Genomic DNA, 25,557 nt, shown 5'->3' on the forward strand with positions numbered 1-25,557 from the left:
CATAACGGGAAAATCTGGGTTGCCATTGTTGTTTGCAGAAACGTAAAAGATTGAAACAGGGTTTATGTAGTCACAAAAGTGTTGCTCCTGTTCCACAGCATTTTAGTTTTATATCATGGCGAAAAGTGTTCCGTACAGAGTTATTGATTTTAAATAAAAGCTTAATTTATTACGGAGGGTTACTCCTTTAAGTGTAAAAAGCAGAGAAAACGTAGAGTTTTTCAAATTATTGTGAAAAACTTTTTAATTTGAATTTCTGTACTCAAGTTCACTATATTTGTGTAACACAAGAATTTCCTTAACTATGAAAACTGAAAAATGTACACTTATTGAAAACTCATTTGCACACACAATTTATACTTTGAATTTAGCTGTGTTTATATGCACAAAATTTTGAAATTAAAAACAAAATTTTCATTTGTCAGGAAAAATAAAGAAAAAACAGCTTAATGTCAAAAAACCCTATCAAAATACAAACTGGCTTGTTTGTTTTTAATGAAATACGTTGTATTTTTCTTGTATTTCGTTAGTTTTTTTAAATATAGTTCACACACTTACACCAGTACTGAAACCTTATTGGCTCCATCGACAAAAAATATAAGAGAAAATACAAGAAAAATACATAGAAAATAAAGTAGTGTCATATAGGAGTTTGATTTGATTGCATTTACAGCACCATTTTATTTGCAGGAGATTTTACAGCCACAAAAATTAAGGCGGATTTACACAGACGCTTTGGTTGTGTTGCATTCATTAATTCATCTGTCGGGCGAAGTATCGAAAAATTTACATAAATACTTTGGTTGCGTGCCTACGCCTCCTACGTGCCAAAGCGTTTATATAATTTTGCCCTTATGCATTTGTGTAAACAGCCTTAGAAGTGAAATTTTTCCATGTTACATGTGTAGCGCTTTATATTTTGACTCTCATTTAAAAAAATTTTGCTTCGCGTATATTTCGGCATTGTTGGAGGCTACAAATCTTCAAGTATTTTTATTTTCGCGGAAATATATGCAACTATTTCATCTGTAAATACTACAAAGTTTTATTAAACTATCAAATGCAACTCAGCTTGAGGTACTCTTGCATACCAAAAATGCAACTCTAGACCTGAGATTTGCATCAGGTGAGCGAGGCTGTTTTTAGTTTTGACGTTTATCGCTTAGCTAACACACTTGTATAGGTACACTATTGCCCCTATTACCGTTTACAACTCAACTTAGTTGGGTTGTAATTAAAACAACTCAACTTTAAGACAACTCAACTACTGTTTGGTATTACGAATTACAACTTATTTCAGTTGAAATTGAATTGAGTTGCCAACTTCACAAAGTGATGATTTGACAGATAAATAAACAGCTGATAAATTTGTGGCAGAAATTTAAGCATTTTCAAATGTGTTTTTTTTTATTAATATTATATGAAATCTATTTTATAATGACAAAAATGTTGGTGATTGACATTTCGCGAATACGGAAAACATTCGCGTGATCATTCCAATCCCTTAGAACTACCAAGCACCAAGTAAGAAAATGTTTAAGTGACAAACAAATAATGAGTTTCATATGAAGTTATTTTGCAGATTTGAAAGGAAGCATTTTACTCAGTACTAAACAAAATTAAGGACCATTTCCGCATACGCGTTCGTATTTTAAAATTATGCGCCATACTCCGATTCCTTGCTGACGGCAGCTATCAAATATGATGTGGAAATGATTTTGGTGTTGGACTGGTTTTAGATATTATTGAGGAGAATATTTGTGCGAAGTAGATTAAAACCCAAACAGAAAAAACTGTATTTCACTCAAATAGGATTCCCAGCAGTAGTGATAAGTATCAATGGGACTCGCATAATTATTTCACCTATTTTGGCTGCATCCGAACTGCGGCCAGCCTCGTTCAACTAAAGTCAAAAAGTTATTCAATGTAATTCGTTTAAACGTTGTTTTTTCTAGAAATGTGTACAAAATTGTTGATTATTGTTTGATTAAAAAAGGTTTAACTACCGGCTTTAAATGTTTTGCTTTTTTTTTTTTGTAACGTTTTATGGGCCCGTGCACCATCTAACTCTTATCAAAGGTGGTATCAAAAGACTGGTTTCCATCTCCGTTTTTAGGATTCGAGAGCGGAAATTAAAAATTTTATTTCTTTTGAAAGATATTTACAAAGACCCACAAAATTGCCCGAGAGGGTACGAAATATGAGGCCCGTTCCACAGTTTTTTTTGCACAGAACATCGTTCTGCGTTGACGGCCTTTGGCCGCAATTCGTAAAAATAACTCTGGTTGGGTCCAACACCTTTCAGCATAGCTGTGTACAAAAAATCTGGCAAAATACAACAACCACATGAAATTAGATTTTATTATAAATAAAATTTTTAATTTTTGTGGTAATTCTTTACGACAGCATGACACTGCTAATACGTGTCCAAAAATATCGAGAGAGGTATTAAACGATGCGTCTTGACATCAGTATTAATAATCGGAAATATAAAAATTTTAACTCCTTCAAAAGATATTAAACAAAAACCGAAAAAAGACAACAACAATACAACAATGCACATGAAAATCGCCAACTTCAACTACAAATATCTCCGGACAAGAGATAAAATGTTTCTTTTCCGCCTTCGGATTATTGTTCTCGAGATTAATACGCGTCTCGATATTTTTGGACGCGTATTAGCAGTGCCATGCTGTCGCAAAGAATTACAATTTTTGTTTTCGGATTCTTAAATCGGAGGTCGAAACGTGTCTTTTGATACCAACTTTGAACATTTTTGTTAAAAATTAGGTGGTGAACCGTCTTCTAAAACGTAAATTTTTTTCAAAACAACTGCAAAATTGCATGAGACAACTGCTAGTAAGCAGTTGTAAGATTTTAACGTCTTTGACAACTACACCAACACAAGGTTGTAAACGGCAATGCCACAAAAAGTTGTAAGACTAGACAACTCAACCGAAATTTTTTTTGACAGGTTGAGTTGTAATCTGTAATACCAAATTGCGAAATTTCAACTCAACCAGAGTTGAGTTGTAAACGATAATAGGACATATGGCTTATGCGGCAATTACCCACCGACGTGTGCCGTACGTACGGCCGTTTGTCGTACGAAGCACGTTTGACCGAACTCTCAAGCCCGTAGGAATCATTGTGTACGTCTGTGTACATGTACATAACATATTTGGGTGTGGATTGTTTACAGATAAGCACTGTTGCCATTGACCATTTTGCATGCATGTTTATGGAAACATCAACTTTTTCCAATTTAATTTTTGATGTTGTAAAAGGCTGGAATTAATATTAATTAAATATAAATAGATTACATATTTCTAATCTGCACATTTACATAATTATTTCGAATTATTTTCACAATTTTTCAAACTTTAATTAGGTGTTTTTGTATAAGACTGCAAACGGTCAAAAATTAGCGCACAAAAGTTTACAGGGCAACCCTGTCTAGTGAGAGAGCGATCAGCTGACACGTTCTTACGGAAAAAATCAAATTTTTTGATTTCTACGTTCAGGGCTACGTACGTACGGGCGTTGCACGTCGGTGAGTTTTTGTTTACATTGCACACTCATAAGATAGGTCGTGTCAGCTGACACGTTTTTTCTACGTACGTTCGTGAGTAACCACGGCTTTAGTTTAAGCTTAGCTTGACTAGCTATGTGTCGATAACATTTTTTTGTTAAAGTCGCAAATAAAGATGTACATGCATATATGCATGGAAAATAAAACACGGCTTACATATAAAAATAGTTCTTTAGTGGTAGGCTTAAAATATAATTATAAAATAATTTATGAAAGCTTTTATTTTGCGCATACCATAATCGTATATCTGGCGTAATTAAAACTTTACAGAACTTTGGCAACAACAAAGCAACCAATTCATGCCGAGTGTTTTCTTAAGGAACTTTTGTTAGTTTTAGTTAACTGCATCATATATATTTATTGGCTGATTGGCTGTGGCGCTGAAGAGGTGTTGTTGTTGCTTTAACAAAATGTTGAGTCCTTACTACGTCAAATACAAGGTTTCTGAAAATATAGCCTTTCGAATTTTCCTGCAAATTTCAACTATCCACCTAGATCCGTGTTTTCAGTTCAAGTTCAAGCTACAGTTCACCTCATCACAGTTTGAGCGGCAAGTGGCAGAGTTAACTCCTGAATTTCCACTGAAAACTCTGGCCTTATCGCAACGTTATCATATCAGTAGCTTGTCTCATATATCGTATATCGAATTTGTATTAATCACATACATTTGAGCCCTGATTACGCAAAGCTTTTACTAAATCGCCTTTAATACGACGTTGATGAAACGCTGGTAAACTTTGTGTTGCACGTAACATTGAATTAAAAAATGCTTTTAAATTTTTGTCTTCAGCAGATAATTCATCATAGGGTGTAGCAGTGGAAAAATCAGTCATATTGCTCTCGTTATATCTTCTTCTAGGTTGTGGCTGCAGCTCCGGCTGATTTTGTGACTGTGCCAGCAGCGGGGGCTGCGGTTGTGGCTGTGAATGCGTCGTTGGAAATGGCGATCCTTTACTTGGCTGTTTTAAAAAATCATTTTTGTGTGTTTCAATCCATTGGGATAAGTTCATATTAATTTTGAATACTTTGCCACCAACTTTTAATTCAACAACTGAATCATTTTCTGGATGTTTTCTTTTTGCATTGTTTGGGAGATTTGATGTTGTTGGTATGTCGTTCTTTTCGTCGTAAACGAGATCATTACATAATTCGACTTGATTTGAGTACTCATCATCATCATCACCATCATCATCTATTTCTAATTTAATAACAATATCATCTGTTTCAGACATTTTATGTATGTATGTCAGAAGTTTTATATCCTCGTGAAGATTTGTTTAAGAGCGCCGCTGCCAAGGGCTTAACAACTAGGCATCAAAGGTAAATGAAGATTGGATCAACAATGATTGTGGATATGCTCTTTTTTCATTTCATTTGCTATCTGCTGTGCTTTACTTTGTCCACTCCGATCACTAAGGAGAAAAATTGAATAAATGTGAGATTTCTTTAATTTCACATAGTCGCACTTTGATTAACTTACACTTGCAAAGGCTTTCGGCCACACAATCAGGCGAAGGGAATAACTGCACATCTTAGCAAAACTTAATGATCATAAAGCAATTCGTTACTAACCAAATTATTTTGCTTAAAATAATTTAAATTTTTTTGCACGAAAACAAATTAGATTTTAACAAAGCCAAATTCGTAGCCATGCGTCTTGCTGTGTTGCTCGGAAGAAAGAATAAATATTTGTGCAAATGAATTCCCTTCATTTTGTTGATGATGAACTATAATGGATGTGTATTTGTTGTTGAATAGCGCCTTACACAAGCAGCTTAAAGCTCAAGTTATATTGTCGCATATTTTGCTATCTTGAGTTGGTTTGTGTCTCTGATCTGCATGAAAGCAAATTGCAACAGTGCCTTTCAAACTTTGTGAAATTTGAATTTTCTTTTTTTAAAGTTTACCAAAAGAATATACATGTATAATATATATGTATGTATATAATTTCTTAGATTATAATATATAATTTCTTTGGCAAAACACAAAGCTCTCAACAGGATGTGTAGGCAACAGTGCCATCTATCGTGAAGTAAAACAAAATTTGAGAGCTACAGGTGAAAAAGAAATGCGTCAAAACCTATAGATCAGACGAGTTGCGGTTGGTCTTTTTGTAGTAGAGGTAAATAATTATGTAGGTACATTGAAAGTGCACTTCGAGCAAAGAGGATAAATAATATGTATATATGCTCTTTGATAAATGCTATTTGGTTGGATCAGATAGAATAGAAACGGGTGGTGAAACGTGATTCATGTAGTAGATAATAAATACATTTGAGAACTGCACCGTGATTTTAAGTCTACTGAACTCTCATCTCGTTCACTACACCTCATCCAATCCGCCATCCGCTTGAATGCGGCATGACTGTCGCGCCGAGATGCAGTACATTGTTGCAACACTAATATCTATGCAAATATTACGACACCGATTTAAGGCAAATGGCAGTAACTGCGGGGATGATGATGATGAGTTTCTCGATTGGATCGTAAAAAAGCATCATCCAAAAGTTACTGCCCAAATCCTGTTAGATGTCAAGAGGAAAACATGTTACACGTCTGGCGCTCTATAATTTGTTAAACTTCTTCTGATGTTTTTACTATAATTTAAATCAATTTTGCTTTCCATATTTAGCGTTGTTTCAGGCCAGAAATCTTCTATAATTTATATTTCCGCGGAAATAATTCAACTTTTTCATTTGTATATACTTCTAGGTTTTTTTTTTAAACTATCAAATGGAACTCCTTTGGAGTGTTTTTATCGTTAATACAACAACAACAAGTCTTGCTATATATGTAGGTAAATTGGTTCCAAATTTGTCTTCCTTTCACAAGTTTACTTGTACTATTACAAGACTTTATTTTGAATAGGGGGACAGATGTCACAAAGAATTTGACGGTAGTGAACAGACTGATATTACGGGGTGGGAGAGCGGTATGGCCTAGAAGGTCGCATGTGGTCATAACAAATCGTTCCCGAGATGATCGGGCGTGGTACCGGAACATACCGCATCTGCATCCGGCAGAGGACCATCAACATCGATAACACTCCCCAAGAACAAAAACCGACACTGATGATGGCACAACGCCGAAACCGGTTTGTCTTAAAACCAAATTTGACAACGGATGACGGAAAATCGTTCCAATATACTCCCCAAGGTCTTTTGTACAAGCTGCTTAATACTCAGTAGCGCTAACTTAACCTGTCCCGTTATCAAAGAGGATGGAAATAATAAGAGACGTCAGTTTGTGCTTTTTGCGAAGTATATTTGTAATGTCCCATTCGCGGGCTAATTTCACTTTGCTTCTTCTACACATTGTTACGAGGTATTTTGGTTTCAAGGGGTTGTGTAGCGCAATATATAGCTTCTCCAACCCAATTGTCAACCTCACCTTCGAGCGGCGAATCCCGTTTCACTAACAGACGAGGCTCTGGCGACCCCAAGCTCCTCATGGAACTTGGGGGTGGGGAGGGAGGGATGGCCTGAAGGTTTAATGTGGCCATATAAATCGTTCCCGAGATGGTCGGGCCAGCACCTTAATGGTGCTGTGTTACCGTAGCGTATCGGATCTGTATCCGACAAAGGACCATCACATCGATAACACTCCCCAAAGCCTTCGGGGAGTAACTAATCGCTACAACAACAACAACAACGGGTATTTTGGTTTGTTTTAAGGGATTGTACTAATTAAAGGATTCACCCTTTTTCCAACAATCACAATATATATTATTATAAATTTCTTAAAAATGTGTAGAAGGTAATTTTCTAATACCCGACAAGTTGGTACAATACAAATAAATATCACAAAAAGTACGAACGTCAGCCTCTTATTATTTCTATCCTCTGCCGTTATCATGTTGTCTGAGCACTAGTTACACGTTATTTGTGACATCTAATGACCTACCTTCAGATAGATACGGGTTTTCAGTTCAAGTTCAAGCTACAGTTCACCTCATCACAGTTCGAGCGGCAAGTGGCAGAGTTAACCCTAGCCATATTACACTATCCCTTGAATTTCCACTGAAAACTCGCGCCTTACGTTATAAAATTATTAATAATAAACATTGCCCAAACAACGCGAAGTCGCTATGTCATCATATCAGTACCTTTTCTCATATCTCGTTTATCGAATTTGTATTAATCACATACATTAGAGCCCTGATTACGCAAAGCTTTTACTAAATCGCTTTTAATACGACGTTGATGAAACACTGGTAAACTTTGTGTTGCACGTAACATTGAATTAAAAAATCCTTTTAAATTTTTGTCTTCAGCAGATAATTCATCATAGGGTGTAGCAGTGGAAAAATCAGTCATATTGCTCTCGTTATATCTTCTTCTAGGTTGTGGCTGCAGTTCCGGCTGATTTTGTGACTGTGCCAGTAGCTGGGGCTGCGGTTGTGGCTGTGAATGCGTTGGAAGTGGCGATCCTTTACTTGGTTGTTTTAAAAAGTCATTTTTATGTGTTTCAATCTATTGGGATAAGTTCATATTAATTTTGAATACTTTGCCACCAACTTTTAGTTCTACAACTGAATCATTTTCTGGATGTTTTCTTTTTGCATTGTTTGGGAGATTTGATGTTGTTGGTATGTCGTTCTTTTCGTCGTAAACGAGATCAATACTTAATTCGACTTGATTTGAGTACTCATCATCTATTTCTAATTTAATAACAATATCATCTGTTTCAGACATTTTATGTATGTATGTCAGAAGTTTTATATCCTCGTGAAGATTTGTTTAAGAGCGCCGCTGTCAAGGGATTAACAACTAGGCATCAAAGGTAAATGAAGATTGGATCAACAATGATTGTGGATATGCTCTTTTTTTCATTTCATTTGCTATCTGCTGTGCTTTACTTTGTCGACTCCGATCACTAAAGAGAAAAATTGAATAAATGTCAGATTTCTTTAATTTCACATAGTCGCACTTTGATTAACTTACACTTGCAAAGGCTTTCGGGCACACAATCAGGCGAAGGGAATAACTGCACATCTTAGCAAAACTTAATGATCATAACGCAGTTCGTTACTAACCAAATTATTTTGCTTAAAGTAATTTAAATTTTTTTGCACGAAAACAAATTAGATTTTAACAAAGCCAAATTCGTAGCCATGCGTCTTGCTGTGTTGCTCGGAAGAAAGAATAAATATTTGTGCAAATGAATTCACTTAATTATTTGTGCAAATGAATTCACTTAATTTTGTTGATGATAAACTATAATGGATGTGTATTTGTTGTTTACAAGCTGCTTAAAGTTCAAGTCATATTGTGCTGGTTTGTTTCACTGATCTGCAATGAAAGCAAATTGCAACAGTGCCTTTCAAACTTTGTGAAATTAGATTTTTTTTTAACGGTTTTTAAGTTAGCTTCAGCCTAGACTCACACCGCTTTATTTTCGGGTGTGGCAAAACACAAACTCTCAAAAGGATGGGGAGGCAACAGTGCCATCTATCGTGAAGTAGAAAAGAATTTGAGAGCTACAGTTGAAAAACAAAGGCGTCAAAGGCCAGCCGAGTTGCGCGTTGTTCTTGTTGTAGCAATGCAGATAAATAATATGTATGGTCTTTGATAAATGCTCTTTGGTTAGATCAGATAGAATAGAAACGGGTGTCAAAACATTTGAGAACTCCACCGTCATTTTAAGCCTATTGATCTCTCATCTCGTTCACTTCACCTCGTCCAATTGCGGCAGTATCCAGTGATAGGTCGCAATACCGGGGTCCCTTAGGTGTACTCACCTCTTTAAGACTAACCCTAATTTTTTTTATGACAAGATCACTTTGAATGCGGCATGACTGTCGCGCTCAATATGAGAGTGGTATTATAACAATAACGTATACCTCCGTTTGAAATAGGCTTGAATACATTCCCTCTAGGTCATACGACTTTATATGAGCGGTGGATGCTCTCTATCTACTTTAGGATATCCTCCCTCAGAAGCTGAGGAATTGGGATATTCTTTCTTAGGTCAGACTTTGTTAGAACCCTCTATAGTGATGTTCAGAAGAATTTTTTCACTTTCGATCTAGCGGTTCTCGATGCCCCAACCCAGCTAGCCGTACGTTATTACCGGTTTACATATATATCAGTATACAAATCGTTCTTAGTGCATGTCGGCACTTGATTTGCCCTCAAGGCAAAATCCAATATATACTTAGTGGAAGTGTTCCGCCACAGGAGATTGCGGTCAAAAACGACCACTAGATAATTTACCTCTGCTGCATACTCTTATGTCACACCATCTAGGGTTATTTATGGTCCTAAGAATATTTTTAGTGACAGTGACAGGAAAGGTGCCGTTTTCGATAGGTTGATGTTGAGGCCACACTGACATTATTTTTAGGTTTGGTGCAGTACTGTGGGTCCCTGATGGTTAAGCTGCTCTTCCCAATTAAAAACGTGTGCTGATTTTATTTCCTTTTTTAATCTGATAAGTACGTATTTAGCTTGCTCATCAAGGGTAGCTGACAGTCAATTTATGATCATAAAGTTGCTAACTGTAAGTTGCAAAACGAAAGTATAGTACATTTTTACACTAAGAGATAGTTCTTATAGATCTTATTCTGTAATAGTTTGGAAACAAGTTCCCATACGTTTTTATAAATTTTTGTAAGACTTTCTCATTTTAGCTACACATTGCCCATCTGCCGCGCATTTACCAAGGGTTTTCGGGCAGAGAACGAAATACGGTTAAAATATTGTCGCGTTGTTGTTGTTGTTGTAGCAGTGGCGTAATAACCGTTTCTGCATCTGGAGTCTAGTCGTCATTTGATTCGTATCACTTAAGACCAGACATGCTTAACCAACGAAACGATATCATTTCGTTACGATAATCAACGTTAATAAACTAAACGAAGTCATTTCGTTTCGTTTATTAACGTTAAGATCGTAAAATTAACGTTAAGTTGACGTTCTTAACGTTAATAAACGAAACGAAATGACTTCGTTTCGTTTATTGACGTTGATTATCGTAACGAAATGATATCGTTTCGTCGGTTAAGCATGCCTGCTTAAGACTGAAAAACATTTCATCTTACCAGAAAGATTAAGCAATTTTCTTTTATTTTATTAATTTTCTATATTTACACCAATCAGCTTTAATTTCTGCATTACTAACCGATTCTAATATCTCAAGTTTGACTTTACTTTGCAAATGAACAGGCAAAGTGTTGGTTGCACGAAACATTGCATCAAAAAAACTACGCAAACACATCTCCTTCTCCGACATATTTTCCTCAACTAAAAGTGGTACGTCCATGAGAACGTCTTCTTGTGGTGTTTGTGTCTCCGCCGACACACTTGATATTACAATCTCATTCTTCAATTTCTGTTGTTGTTGTTGTTGTAGCAGTTCCAATTTATATTCTTGTCCTTTCGTCAAAACAATCGGTTTGGCCAACTGTACAAGCCTTTCCAATTCTGGATCGTCTTTGCTACGGTATGGTGCTATAAAACTCATGTCGCTATAATAACTCCATGGCATTTTAATATCAGTTTTTTGACACTGCGGCAGTGTGACTTCATCTTTATTATAATTGGAGCGTGCTAATCGTATTAATTCGTTGCGATAGCACATCATAAAGGTTTTGTAGAGTTCATTCCAAATGTTTTTTGCTTCATTACCTACAAGAGGGAAATTCTTATCAAATTTTTTCATTTGGGTGTATACTGATAGGTTAGATATTGTGATAAAAAAAAATACCATTTTTAAAACCCAACTTGACTCCTGCTTGAGCCCAAATTCTATTTTTGTATTCTTCGTCCTTGTATCTTCGCAGTCGATAATCGTACAGAACCTTATTTTCCTGTACCATAGATATGAGAGCCACCAATTTGCGATCCTTATGCGACGTCATGTTGAAATGTGGGTATAGATATGTATGCACAGATTTCTTAAAATAGATAGAATATATAGATGATAAATATTAATATATTTTTTGTTATTTCAAAATGCAATTTACAGCAGTAACTTTATGAATAACAGCTGATGAAATCAACAATCCGTATGGGCGCTTTCTTTTTTTTTTTTTTTTTTTTGCGCTTTGATCATAGATTAGATTGATACGAATCTTTTGTTTACGCTCTCATATTTTCGCTCTCACGAGGGATTTATCTTCTAGTTGTTGCTGGCAACAATCACAGATAAATCCCTCGCGCCAGCTGAAGCGGGTGCCAGAACAAAAAATGTGCCAGCCAAAACGAAAAACGTACCAAAAATTTTGGTAAACTTTAGTTTGACCTACAACTGTAGAATAGCGTTCAAAAATTATGGGAAAAAGGATAAAAATACTTGTTTTAGTGTAAGTATTATTAGTTCGAAGGCGCAGGGTAAATATTATTTCCCATTAAAAAGTTATCACTAAAAACAGGTTTTGTAAATATGAACTCCCGATGCAACCAGTCTATTTTGATCACAGAACCTGGAACGCCAGACATGTAGGATAAGCCCTATCCATTAAATAATGTTAACTATTATATCATAGGTCCGATTTACTGAAATTTCAAAAGAATATATGGTTTTCACTGCGAGTTAAATGCGTTACAATATTTGACTAATTAATTTAATCGAAATGTTAGTTTTACTTAGATTTGTTTATATTTAACTCTAACTAGTCGTATTATTGTAAAATAAGCTTAAGGAAATAAATATTTCACGACTATCACTTTATTAAATGACTGAAACTATAATCGCCGAAATGTATGTCAAAAATCCCCATTTTCAGATCTACTCATTTTTGTTTGGAGTGGAATCATTGATAAATGTTATAAAAAATGTGCATTTTGACAGCGCTCTCTCGAAACAAAGAGTTGCAAATCCATTCATCTATGGCTTTGATGCTGTCGCACATACAGCTAAACTGGTGAGAGTTATATCCATTGTACATTTTACCAAGTAGCGCGACTAACAGCTGATCGGTGAAAATTCGCACATTCACACGCACAGTTCTCGACTCAGTTTCAAAAAAAAACTTTAGATTATTTAATTCAAATTTTAAAGTGAGATAATCCTTGCCAATTAATTTATACAGAATATATATGGCGTTTTTGTTGTTATTAAAACAATAGTTTTATTTATATTAAAGCTTTTATCATTTTTTTTTTTTTAACTTTGAAAAAACTCCGAACACCATTCCTTCATTATATGACATTCGACTGCCTAGTCCACTGCCTTGCACTCTATTCGCAACATAACCTCTACTTAAGCTGCCAAACTACACCAGGTTGATAATGTAATGGTTTTTATTTATTTGACTTTCTTTGACAATTTTTGGCGATGTGGAAATGTGAACCTCAGATGCATGGTTCAATTATGTACAGGTTGGCTCATCTCATCAGCTGATTTTATTTATGTCATTGCATGGTCGAAGGGATTGTCAAAAGGAGATGGCAAACTCAAAATGAAACCAACACATTGGCAACATTTTACTTACACATACAAAAACTGCTAAGTTTTATGTTTCCATTCCATAACATTCGCACCAACACCAATACACAGGTTTTGACAATTTGAAAAGACATATTTTGTTGCTTTACAGATGAGCCAACCTGTATATAGTTGAACCATGCTCAGATGACAGCTGTGCGTTCTGTCATTTGCTCCCATGTTCACAGACCCTACAAGATTACTGACTATCATATGACTATCATCTGATTGCCAGCAATGTCAACTAACGATCAGCGCCTCATACAAACTTTCTATCACAAACTTAAGGGGACTTGCGCAAATGTGATGTAAACAACAGTGTACGTGAGAGTTTTTGTCTCCTTCTTATACACCAACATGGCCTACTGATTAAGTATATAGCCGTACTGCTCACTCTCATTACTTTTCCTGGATCAGTGCTGACACTCTAACTATCAAAAAGTGTCATAAATGATAGTTTACTGTAGATATCAGGTTTGACTGTTATACTATCATAAATGACCATTGTTATATTCCAGCAAAAATGAAACAATGCTGTTTGCTTTTTATTTACTTTATTTCATTACGTTTTTAATTTTGTACGTGATAAAAGCTTACGTGTTTCTTATTTGTTTAAAATAAATAGTTTTAAAAATATTTTTATTTGCCTTCAAATATTATAATTTATTAAATTTTGATGAGCTCGAGGCAGTTTAAAAAATTGAAACACAGTTTAAATTTTTATATTTCAATTTTATTTGGTCGATATTTCGATCTCATTCTGAGATCATCCTCAGGAACTGTGGACAAAAACAACAATTAGTTAACATGTAAACAATTTTCAAACCCTAAACATAATACCACTTACACAATTGAATATGTTTTACCGACTAACAAGATGTACGAAAAAAGAAAGCGTAGAAGTCAAATAAATATGAAAATATAAACAATTTACAATTTAACACCGTAAGTATAAACAAAAATCTACAAAAACAACAATACATAGAATGACGAACAAAAAGACATAATCATTTGCATTAACATACAAATGTACATATGTACATATATATTGGTCATCCCACTGCATTTGTTGTGTTGAGCTGCAATTCTAACTAGAACAGTGTTGTTGTCTTAAAACTAAGACGCGGTAAACGCGCGCCAGCTGATCAGTGTCTATTTTATAATTCATTTTCGTGTCATTAGGGGTGTTCGTTATGTGCAGCATTTCTAAAGTATATCTTTTGCCGTAATTTTTCTCCTCGTGTAAAATGGATACATTATCGAAATCGGGATAATGCCCGGTATCTTTGCAATGTGATGACAATGCCGTCTTATTGTCCGAAAAACTGCTTCTTAATTTCACATTTGACCTGTGAGCGGAAATCCTTGTCTTGAGTTTCATTTTTGTTGTCCCCACATATACCTTTTTGCATAAGTGGGACCCGTCACCATTACACGGAATCCTGTAAACTACATCAGACTTCTCTTGTTTGGGAATTCTATCCTTTGTATTGCTGTAGAGTTTTCTTAGCGTGTGTTTATAAGTTGACGCGATCTGATATTTATCTCTGTCATAGAGCTTTGAAAATTTTATTCTTTCCGTTATTCCTGGAACATGAACTACTGATTTGTATATTTTTCCCTCTCCTTTGGCTATGTTGGTTCTCTCCTTATTTTCGGTAAAGTATGTTCGAAGTAATTGATTTATGGTTGTCATAGGGAAGTCATTCTTTGTCAAGGTTACTTTTATTTCGTCAATATTCTTTTCGTGAAAAATCGTGTCGCTCATCGAGAGAACTCTTCTAATGAAATTGCTTGCGGTGTTTATAATTGCTTTTTTGTCATGTTTTGAATTAAAATTAATAAGTCTTCCAGATGCCGTGGGCTTTTTATACCAGTCAATCAACAATTTGTTATTCTTTCTGATAATAAGAGTGTCTAAGTAGGGCAGCTCTCCATCTTTTTCTGTTTCTATTGTAAATTGAATTGATTTATTGAAGTTGTTAAGATCTTTGAGCATCTTGTCGACATCTTGTGTCCTAACAATCGCGAACAAGTCGTCAACGTACTTAGTTAATAAGCGCGGTTTATTGGCAGTTTCCATCATGAATTTGGATAGTAGTTCCTCCATGACTATATCCGCTACGACAGGTGATGCTGGTGATCCCATAGGCATTCCTGACCGTTGCTCATATATTTTGTCATTATATTTAAAGTAACGATTTTCCATTATGCAAAATTTAACTATGTTAAAAAACAGCTCTTGCGTTAACTTTGTATGGTCTTTTAATTCATTCCATTTTGAGGATATTATCTTTAATGCCAAGTCTACTGGAATGCTCGGGAATAAGGACACTACATCAAAAGACACTAGAATCTCATCGTCATAGATATAGGTATTATTTATTTTTCGTTTGAATTCAATCGCATCTTTAACATTAAATTTAGACGATTTAGTTATATTTTCCAATATGTTAACAACATATTTGCATAATTCATACGACGGTGAGCAAATAGAGGAACAAATAGGTCGAAGTGGCGCCCCTTCTTTGTGAATTTTAGGCAAACCGTAAATTGTATGTGGGTTGGCAGTTTTGCTTAAAAGTCGCTGTTTTTCTATTTCATTGATAACACCATTATCAAGCATTTTTTGAACTAACGCATTGTTCTTCTCTTGTAATTTACTAGTAGGGTCTCGTTTTAACACTCTATATGTTGAAATGTTATTAACAATCGTTTGCATCTTTCTATCATATTCGGCTTTTTCCAACGCTACCGTTACATTACCCTTATCTGCATTTAGAATCAGTATATCTTTATACTTTTTCAGAAATGTTTTTGTGGCGAGTACCGTTTTGTTTATAAATTTATCCCTAGCAGAAATTTTATTCCTATTAAGATGCTCGTGTATAAGTTTAGTAAAATTACTTCTTCCTATTTCTTGTTTTTCTTTGTCTTCAATAGTGCGTATAACATTCTCCCCGTCTGCTATAAGTTGGAATAAAAGAAACTCTTTATCTTGAATTGGAAGGGCATATTTCGGACCCAGAGTTAAGAGCCAACGAATGTCCGTGGGTCGTTGGCTCTTAACTCTGGGTCCGAAATATGCCCTTCCAATTCAAGATAAAGAGTTTCTTTTATTCCAACTTATAGCAGACGGGGAGAATGTTATACGCACTATTGAAGACAAAGAAAAACAAGAAATAGGAAGAAGTAATTTTACTAAACTTATATACGAGCATCTTAATAGGAATAAAATTTCTGCTAGGGATAAATTTATAAACAAAACGGTACTCGCCACAAAAACATTTCTGAAAAAGTATAAAGATATACTGATTCTAAATGCAGATAAGGGTAATGTAACGGTAGCGTTGGAAAAAGCCGAATATGATAGAAAGATGCAAACGATTGTTAATAACATTTCAACATATAGAGTGTTAAAACGAGACCCTACTAGTAAATTACAAGAGAAGAACAATGCGTTAGTTCAAAAAATGCTTGATAATGGTGTTATCAATGAAATAGAAAAACAGTGACTTTTAAGCAAAACTGCCAACCCACCTAGAATTTACGGTTTGCCTAAAATTCACAAAGAAGGGGCGCCACTTCGACCTATTTGTTCCTCTATTTGCTCACCGTCGTATGAATTATGCAAATATGTTGTTAACATATTGGAAAATATAACTAAATCGTCTAAATTTAATGTTAAAGATGCGATTGAATTCAAACGAAAAATAAATAATACCTATATCTATGACGATGAGATTCTAGTGTCTTTTGATGTAGTGTCCTTATTCCCGAGCATTCCAGTAGACTTGGCATTAAAGATAATATCCTCAAAATGGAATGAATTAAAAGACCATACAAAGTTAACGCAAGAGCTGTTTTTAAACATAGTTAAATTTTGCATAATGGAAAATCGTTACTTTAAATATAATGACAAAATATATGAGCAACGGTCAGGAATGCCTATGGGATCACCAGCATCACCTGTCGTAGCGGATATAGTCATGGAGGAACTACTATCCAAATTCATGATGGAAACTGCCAATAAACCGCGCTTATTAACTAAGTACGTTGACGACTTGTTCGCGATTGTTAGGACACAAGATGTCGACAAGATGCTCAAAGATCTTAACAACTTCAATAAATCAATTCAATTTACAATAGAAACAGAAAAAGATGGAGAGCTGCCCTACTTAGACACTCTTATTATCAGAAAGAATAACAAATTGTTGATTGACTGGTATAAAAAGCCCACGGCATCTGGAAGACTTATTAATTTTAATTCAAAACATGACAAAAAAAGCAATTATAAACACCGCAAGCAATTTCATTAGAAGAGTTCTCTCGATGAGCGACACGATTTTTCACGAAAAGAATATTGACGAAATAAAAGTAACCTTGACAAAGAATGACTTCCCTATGACAACCATAAATCAATTACTTCGAACATACTTTACCGAAAATAAGGAGAGAACCAACATAGCCAAAGGAGAGGGAAAAATATACAAATCAGTAGTTCATGTTCCAGGAATAACGGAAAGAATAAAATTTTCAAAGCTCTATGACAGAGATAAATATCAGATCGCGTCAACTTATAAACACACGCTAAGAAAACTCTACAGCAATACAAAGGATAGAATTCCCAAACAAGAGAAGTCTGATGTAGTTTACAGGATTCCGTGTAATGGTGACGGGTCCCACTTATGCAAAAAGGTATATGTGGGGACAACAAAAATGAAACTCAAGACAAGGATTTCCGCTCACAGGTCAAATGTGAAATTAAGAAGCAGTTTTTCGGACAATAAGACGGCATTGTCATCACATTGCAAAGATACCGGGCATTATCCCGATTTCGATAATGTATCCATTTTACACGAGGAGAAAAATTACGGCAAAAGATATACTTTAGAAATGCTGCACATAACGAACACCCCTAATGACACGAAAATGAATTATAAAATAGACACTGATCAGCTGGCGCGCGTTTACCGCGACTTAGTTTTAAGACAACAACACTGTTCTAGTTAGAATTGCAGCTCAACACAACAAATGCAGTGGGATGACCAATATATATGTACATTTGTATGTTAATGCAAATGATTATGTCTTTTTGTTCGTCATTCTATGTATTGTTGTTTTTGTAGATTTTTGTTTATACTTACGGTGTTAAATTGTAAATTGTTTATATTTTCATATTTATTTGACTTCTACGCTTTCTTTTTTCGTACATCTTGTTAGTCGGTAAAACATATTCAATTGTGTAAGTGGTATTATGTTTAGGGTTTGAAAATTGTTTACATGTTAACTAATTGTTGTTTTTGTCCACAGTTCCTGAGGATGATCTCAGAATGAGATCGAAATATCGACCAAATAAAATTGAAATATAAAAATTTAAACTGTGTTTCAATTTTTTAAACTGCCTCGAGCTCATCAAAATTTAATAAATTATAATAAATAGTTTTATAAGAATTCGAGTTCAGAATGTTCAATTTAAATTCAGAAAATAACAAAACAATAGAAGAGCGCTTTCCTCATGCGGAAACACATTTAAAAATGAATCACCACTAACCACTATTATTTTTCGCGTATAAATTTTGTGAGTGCGCCCCACACATTCCGACAGCTTTTGGTATTTTTTAATATTATTTTCGATTTTTTTTTCTTTTAGCATGGAGCTTTGAAGTGCTCTCTTTTTCATTTTTTAAACTTATTTTTTATATGGTTTTCGTCGGTTGAAAATGGCGGTATTTAAAAAATAACAAAACAACCGTGATAATCATTTGATTGTCATATGACAGTCAGTAGTGAAAACATGATTAAATCGGATAAACTGTTCTCGCATACATAAAATTCTGTTGAGAATTATGTATCTGTCTCACATGCATAATGGTATCTGCTGTATGTTCTTTTGTTCTGTACTAGGTGTCCGAAGCTTTCCCAGTTTGAGTCCTTTTTCATGATTATAGGCTGTCGTTGGGTACATGTGGACATGCGTGAGCGAACAAATGAACATACATAAATTTGAGTATCAATGTTTACGTCATCGCAGGATCAGCATTGTCAAGTGTGAGTGTATTAGTAAAACTATCAGCGTTTCTTGTAGGGGAGTTGTACTAATTATCTCAATTCTATATTGTTTTTACTTTTTACTTCAAAAAAAAAGAAATGGTGGTAGGCTTACAAATTTATTACATTTTGATAAGTTGTGTACATATTAGCATATCCCAAGTATCTCATCCCTTTATCCTACTTATTATAATTTTAATAACAAGTTAAGTATACATTCTTGCAAGTTACTTTGATTGAAATATATTTTTTTGAAATGTTCATTACTACTGTTTAACATTTCTTACTTAAAATTAAGATTTGTACATATCTATATGTATATATACATATATCTTTACTTCATTTTGTCTTTTTAATATAACAGTTTTTATTTGTATTAGGGAAAATATTCTAATACTTAGCAATCTTACATCTAATGTTTATTATTATTGTTTTTTTTTTTAACTTTAAAGTGAATTAGCAAGACCAGCATTGTGCAGAAAATTAATTAATTCTTCATAATACAAAAAATTTTTTGTCATAAAGAGATCTTTTAAATTATTGAATTTTTTAAAAATGGTACTGGTTCTGAAGGCACTGTATTTGTTACATTCAAATATGATGTGCTGCGTCGTTTCTGTCACATGTCATACTTGGCAGTGGTCAGAGATGTTTGCTTTAAATTTTTTTAAGTATATCTTTCCATACGTATATCCTAAAATCAGTATATTAAATAACTTCGTGTCATATGCATTTAATGTGTTTTTTTGTTTTTGAACCAAGGTTTCTTTTCCTTTAATGCTATTAGTTCTATAATATCTGCATCCAGTTTTGGACACTCCTAACGTTCTGTCCCATAGTTCCCTGCCAATTCTCAGAAGGGCTTCTCTGGGTGTTAAATCTGGATTTAGATGTTGTCCTACTTCAGTTGCTTTTTTTGCCGCTTCATCAGCTTTTTCATTGAATGTTATACCCATATGACTGGGTACCCAAATTATTTGGATTGTCTCAATTTTTGATGCCTGCAATTGATTATGAATTTCCGCTACTAAAAAATTTGTTGTGCTATCACAATCAAGATTACTTATTGCTCCTAGGCTGTCCGTAAAAATAGCTAATTTGTTTCGTTTATACCTTATTGCTAGCTTCAACGCTTCATATATTGCCACCAATTCTCCCAAAGTTGAAGTAAAAACCTGGTCTATTTTGAAAAGATAGGATACCTTACTTTCAATGTCATATACAGCACATCCCGTACTATCGCCTTCAACTGGGGCATCTGTGGCCAGTGTATAGAATTCTTCACTTACAAGCTCGTCCAATTTGGCATAGTACAAGGCTTTTAAATTTTGTCTTGAATATTCCCTTTTGGATTTACTTAATTTCGAATATGTAAATTTTATATTATTATATTTGTGAAAGCTTGTCTTTGTATTTATCTTATCCAAAACATGTCTAAACTGATTATATGCATAGCTGTAACTCGATCTTGCTGTGCTATTTTTTTGTATACTGTTCTTCATTTCCGGGTTCAATAGCCATTGTTTCGTCAATTCTTTGGTAGGTAACCAAAGCGCTCTGGAGAGTGGAGGAAGTTCACAGGCCAGAGCATATCTTGCATACGTTGGTGTGTTTGGTGGGACACCCAGGCATCTTCTTAGAGTTTCATTTACAGACGTAATTAATTGCTTACCCGCTCCTTTTGACGCGTCTGCAAACGTCGTGTTTGCATATTCCGCTTTCGATCTAACATAAGTTTTGAATAAATTTACAGCATTTTTGGGTGCCAGACCTGCCCTAATTGTTGTCAATTTACTTATGAGGTTTTTTGCATTTATGATGGAGTTTTTAATTCCCTTCACATGTTCTTTGGAATTCAAATTAGCCCTGACTATTCTGCCTAGCCATTTTACCTTTTCTACTTGTTGTATGCTATCTCCATTTAGTTGTAAATTAAACCTTCTTTTTGTAGTGCTCATGTACATGAAACACGTTTTTCCTGTATTGAATTCTAAGTTAAGTTCCTCACAAGGCTGTTTAAAATTTGTTATATTAGTTTTTAATCTCAGCAGTGCCTCCTCGTCTGTTTTACCATGGCAAATTATTGCCGCATCATCCGCATATTGAAATATTTGCGTATTTTCATCATTAACCTCATACAATCTTCCAGTATACACATTGAACAGTATAGGCGAAAGACAACTACCCTGCGGTAGACCATTTTTAATTTGTATTGTGTGTTTCCCTAAAGTCAACTTTCTATATGAAAATAAGTTAAATATCCACTTAGCAATGTTTGGATGAACTTCTTTCTGCATTAGAATATTGTAGAGAATTTTTAAATCAACACAGTTGTATGCATTTGAAATATCTAGGATGCATATGAACACTTTGTTTTTTTTTGCTTTTTACCTCTGCAATGTAGTGCAACGCTTCATTTAGCCACATCGTGGCAGATCGATTTTCCCTATATGCAAAACTTCTGTTAGGAATTACTTTCTTATTTTCTATAAATTCAGTTAATTTATCTTTTATCATCATATTGAGACTTTTTACGACCACAGATAACAGTGATATGGGTCTATAGTTTCTAAAATCATCCAAGTCTTTCCCAGCCTTAGGGATAGGGATAATTTTTATTTTCCTCCATTCTGCCTTTACTGTATTGTTCTTAAAGTGTTCTACTAGCGCATAAAACAGACCCTCATTTGTCTTAACTGAAAGCTCTTTTAGCATATCAAACGTGATCCTATCCAAACCCCCCGCAGTAGATTTTTTCTTGTTTAATAACTCAAGGAACTTTTCAAAACTAAAACATATTTCCTCCCTTAATTGTTGTCCATTTACCATATCCTGCTCAGATATGTTGCTGCTACTGTCAGGAATGTCCAAATGGATTAAAATGAATAGTCTCACCACGTTTATAAAAGTAATACATGTATTTGTTTATTTAATTAACAAAAGGTTTAGGTTAAATTATAATTCAAATGTTAAGGAAATTGATTGTACCACGAACTGACTACCGTTCTGCTTCACAGTCAACCAGCGAATGCCCCTCAATGCTCTCACACGCAAACTGTCGGTGACAGCTCGGCCTTTCCTGACATTTCGTCCTGCATGGACGAATCATCGTCGTCGTCGATACCATCAAGTTCAGGAATCAATGCACACCACGGTTTTATGTTATCCACACTACATATGTTGCAATAACGTCTTTGTGTATGTGTTGAGTCTGGTAGATCTTCAATAATATATCTGTCGTAGTTAAGTACTTTCGTAACAATATATGGTCCTTTAAATGCGGGATCCAGCTTATGGGAGAGACCTGTTGCATTTGGAACATGATCAATGACCACTAAGTCGCCAACATCATATTTCTTTGGAGTTTGGTGTCTTTTGTCATAACGCTCTTTCCACTTATGTCTCTCTGCCATTATATTGTTTGCTGCTTCATCACGTTTCACCTCGATATCTGGATTACCCTTATCATCATCGTTTATCGCTTGTATCATTCGGTTGTATGTTACATCTCTGGGATTGAAATAAAACACAAGTTCATTAGGCGTGTATTTTGTTACCTCATTACGTTGGGAATTAATCGTCCATTGAATGTTTGGAAGCATTTTATCCCATGTTTTGGCCGTTTCGCTCATACATTTCAAAGCGTTGATAACTGTTTTATTTACGCGTTCGGCCTGTCCGTTAGCTCTCGGTGTTCGTACTGCAGTTTTGTTGTGTTGAATACCATGATTGGAAATGAATTCTTCAAATTGCCTCGAAGTGAACGCCGTACCTCGATCTGATGTTATTTTAAGTGGTTGACCAAAAATGGCCATGATTTCTTCTAGTGCTTTTACGACTGGTTCAGTTTTCGTAGTTCTGACTGCCTTTAGGATTACGTACTTACTGAATCCGCATACAACTACTAATATGTACGAAAACCCTGATTTGCTGCGTTGGAATGGACCCACATGATCAATAAAAATGTGCCTAAATGGGATCGGCAACACATCGCTTACGTGCAATTGGCTTTGCGGTTTACCTCCCGTCATTTTATTTAAGCAACACTCTTCACAAGCTGCTATGTATGATTTGACATACCTCCTCATGCGTGGAAACCAAAAATGTTTGCATAGTCGCTGTAATGTTTTTTCTAAAGAAAAATGTCCAGAGTCATCATGACATGACTTAACAACTCGCCATCTTACTGCCTTTGGTACTGCTAATTTCATTTCGCCCTTAGCTTTTCTAAATAATCGACTGTTATGCATCGTATAATTGGTTTTCATTTCCTTAATTGTAGCTTCATCTGCCGTTTCTTTCCCTGTAATTATATCGCTTATTCGTTTTAAATTTTCATCTTGGAGTTGCATTGAGTAAATCCAATCATCCATCGTATTGCCTCGGTTAAGTTTCAATACCTTTTCTGCAACAGTGTTTGTACCTTTCGATATTTCAACAGGCGCTCGACTAAGTGAGTCTGCGTGCTGCATTTTAGACCCAGGTCGATATGTACATATAAAATCAAATTCTTGTAGTTTTAGCCACCATCTGGCAATGCGCGGCTTCAATGCTGTAGTGGACTTAGTTGTTGCAATTGCATTGCAGTCCGTTCGTACAACAAATGGAGTACCGACTAAATAAACCCGTAATCGTTCAAGCGTCTCTACGATCGCCAATACTTCTAATTCATGTGATGGATACGTAGACTCAGCTGCATTACATCGTCTGCTGTAATAGTGTACCGGCTTCCAATCCTCGCCTTCTAGCTGCAACAACACTCCAGATAGCCCTGTGGAACTAGCGTCGGTGCGTACTTCGTGGCTCTTTGTTACGTCAAACAAAACTAACACCGGCTGAGTGCAAAGTGCATGTTTTAATTTTTCAAAAGCTATGGCATGTTCGTCTGTCCACACGAATGTTTGTGCTTTCTTTAATAACGTTGTTAGCGGCATAGCGGTACTAGCATAATCTGGTATAAACTTCCTGAAAAACCCTGTTAAGCCAAGGAATCGACGGACTTCACTTACATTAGTGGGTTGAGGAAAAGCTTTAATTGATTTTGTTTTCTCCTCACCAAGCTTAATACCATCTTGGCTTACGACATGGCCTAAGAATTTAACATTTCTTGACATAAAAGTACATTTACTTGGTTTTAGCGTGAGACCAGCATTTCGTACTGCATCCAAAAACTCGGCTAGGACATCAATACCTTCACTAACATTCTTTGTTGCAATTATAACCTCATCAACGTAGCTTATAATTTTATCTCGGTTTCTCAAACCACGTACAAGTTCATCTCCTGAAAGACCATTGGTGCATTTCGCAGTCCAAATGGCATTACATTATACTCATATAATCCCTCAGGCGTCAAAAACGCTGTGAACTTCTTGCTCTCCTCATGTAATGGAATTTGATAATATGCTGCAGTCATATCAAGGGTGGTAAAAAACGTATTACCCCCAAGCTTTGACAACTGCTCTTCTACTATTGGCATTGGGAATTGTTTTTTTATGGTGACCGCATTAAGTGCCCTAAAGTCAACGCACATTCTATCTTCCCCGTTTGACTTCTTCACTATTACAACTGGAGCTGCGTAAGGTGATGAACTCTGACGAATTATATTGTGCTTAAGCAATTCGTCAATTATCGTGGAAAGTACAGGTCTTTGGATAAAAGGTACCTGGTACTGCCTACCTGTAATTGGGTTCTCGGTGCTGACAACGATTTCCATAGTTGTTGTTTTACAACGTCCAAGCTTTCCTAAATCTTCTGCAAAACAATCATCGTATTTTTCTAGTAAATGAAGTACTTCATGCATTTCATCTTTGCTTAATGATACATTAACATTAAAACCCTTTGCCGTATTTTTCTGTATTTGCATATTTCCCGACTGTATAACCAGTGAACAATCTTTTCGACACAAAACATCTCGTCCAATGAACAGATCGTATGGCATAAACTCGTCGGGTACTACATGCAACTTCGTATTCAGTGTGCTGCCTTCTATAACTAATTCTACTTCAATCTCTTCTTTACTTTCAACGCTTGCACCCCCAAATCCCTCTAACTTTCTAACACATACTTTCTTTTCCACATTGGTTGGTACTTTGGATTCGGATATGATTGATGTGTCGCTGCCAGTATCGATAAACGCCGAATACTGGTCACCATTCAGCAAGACACTTGACATTAAAGGTGGATATAAATTTTCACTAACTACCTTTGCAACCGTTGATTTTTCATAGCGGCAAGACTTAGAATCGTGTCCCACCTTGTTACATTTTGCGCATCTTTCCTTTCTTGCAGGCTTTGGACATTTTGCTGCAATGTGTCCATACTCGTTGCAATTAAAACATTTTGTATATTTTTTTTCTGTAGTAACATTTCGTGTTACCTCGTTTACATTTCTATTACCACTATCTGTACCTTTGAACGCACAATATACATTTGCTAAACTATCAAGAGATCGCAATAAATCGTTACATGTTGATAATTTCATTGCCATA

At 35.2% G+C, this 25,557-nt stretch overlaps 2 protein-coding genes and 1 long non-coding RNA gene across 4 annotated transcripts in view; 1 reads left to right on the forward strand and 2 right to left on the reverse strand.

Moving 5' to 3' along the window:
* Positions 1-3,640: 3,640 nt before the first annotated feature.
* Positions 3,641-8,603, forward strand: LOC137251691 (uncharacterized). The gene is made up of 3 exons (XR_010953314.1): positions 3,641-3,770; positions 7,935-8,180; positions 8,283-8,603. It is a non-coding gene; the product is annotated as an uncharacterized lncRNA (long non-coding RNA).
* Positions 3,745-25,557, reverse strand: part of LOC137251689 (uncharacterized) — a 29,491-nt gene continuing 7,678 nt past the window's right edge. The window contains exons 2-4 of the mRNA XM_067786455.1: positions 7,496-8,467; positions 5,073-5,427; positions 3,745-5,004 (exon numbers count right to left, since the gene is read on the reverse strand). Of these exons, the coding sequence (XP_067642556.1) occupies positions 4,246-4,824 (579 nt within the window). The 5' untranslated portion in view covers positions 4,825-5,004; positions 5,073-5,427; positions 7,496-8,467 and the 3' untranslated portion in view covers positions 3,745-4,245. The remainder of the gene's footprint in view (positions 5,005-5,072; positions 5,428-7,495; positions 8,468-25,557) is intronic.
* Positions 10,621-11,633, reverse strand: LOC137253860 (uncharacterized). 2 transcript variants are annotated; one of them, XM_067791408.1, is made up of 3 exons: positions 11,556-11,633; positions 11,297-11,486; positions 10,621-11,217 (listed from the first exon to the last, which is right to left on the reverse strand). In XM_067791408.1, the coding sequence occupies exons 2-3, from the start codon at positions 11,448-11,450 to the stop codon at positions 10,655-10,657; spliced, it is 717 nt and encodes a 238-aa protein (XP_067647509.1). In that variant the 5' UTR covers positions 11,451-11,486; positions 11,556-11,633; the 3' UTR covers positions 10,621-10,654. The 2 variants fall into 2 exon arrangements, with proteins under 2 accessions (XP_067647509.1, XP_067647510.1); XM_067791409.1 differs by having other exon boundaries at positions 11,565-11,622.

Source organism: Eurosta solidaginis, chromosome 5 (assembly GCF_040869045.1).
Source record: "Eurosta solidaginis isolate ZX-2024a chromosome 5, ASM4086904v1, whole genome shotgun sequence".
NCBI classification, from domain to species: domain Eukaryota; kingdom Metazoa; phylum Arthropoda; class Insecta; order Diptera; family Tephritidae; genus Eurosta; species Eurosta solidaginis.

Excerpts from the sequence above, each read along its gene's own strand:
- LOC137253860 (XM_067791408.1), bottom strand. The coding sequence starts at position 11,450 with ATGACGTCGCATAAGGATCGCAAATTGGTGGCTCTCATATCTATGGTA. Across the intron at positions 11,218-11,296 it reads CAAGTTGGGTTTTAAAAATG|GTAATGAAGCAAAAAACATT; the intron begins GTATTTTTTTTT and ends TCCCTCTTGTAG.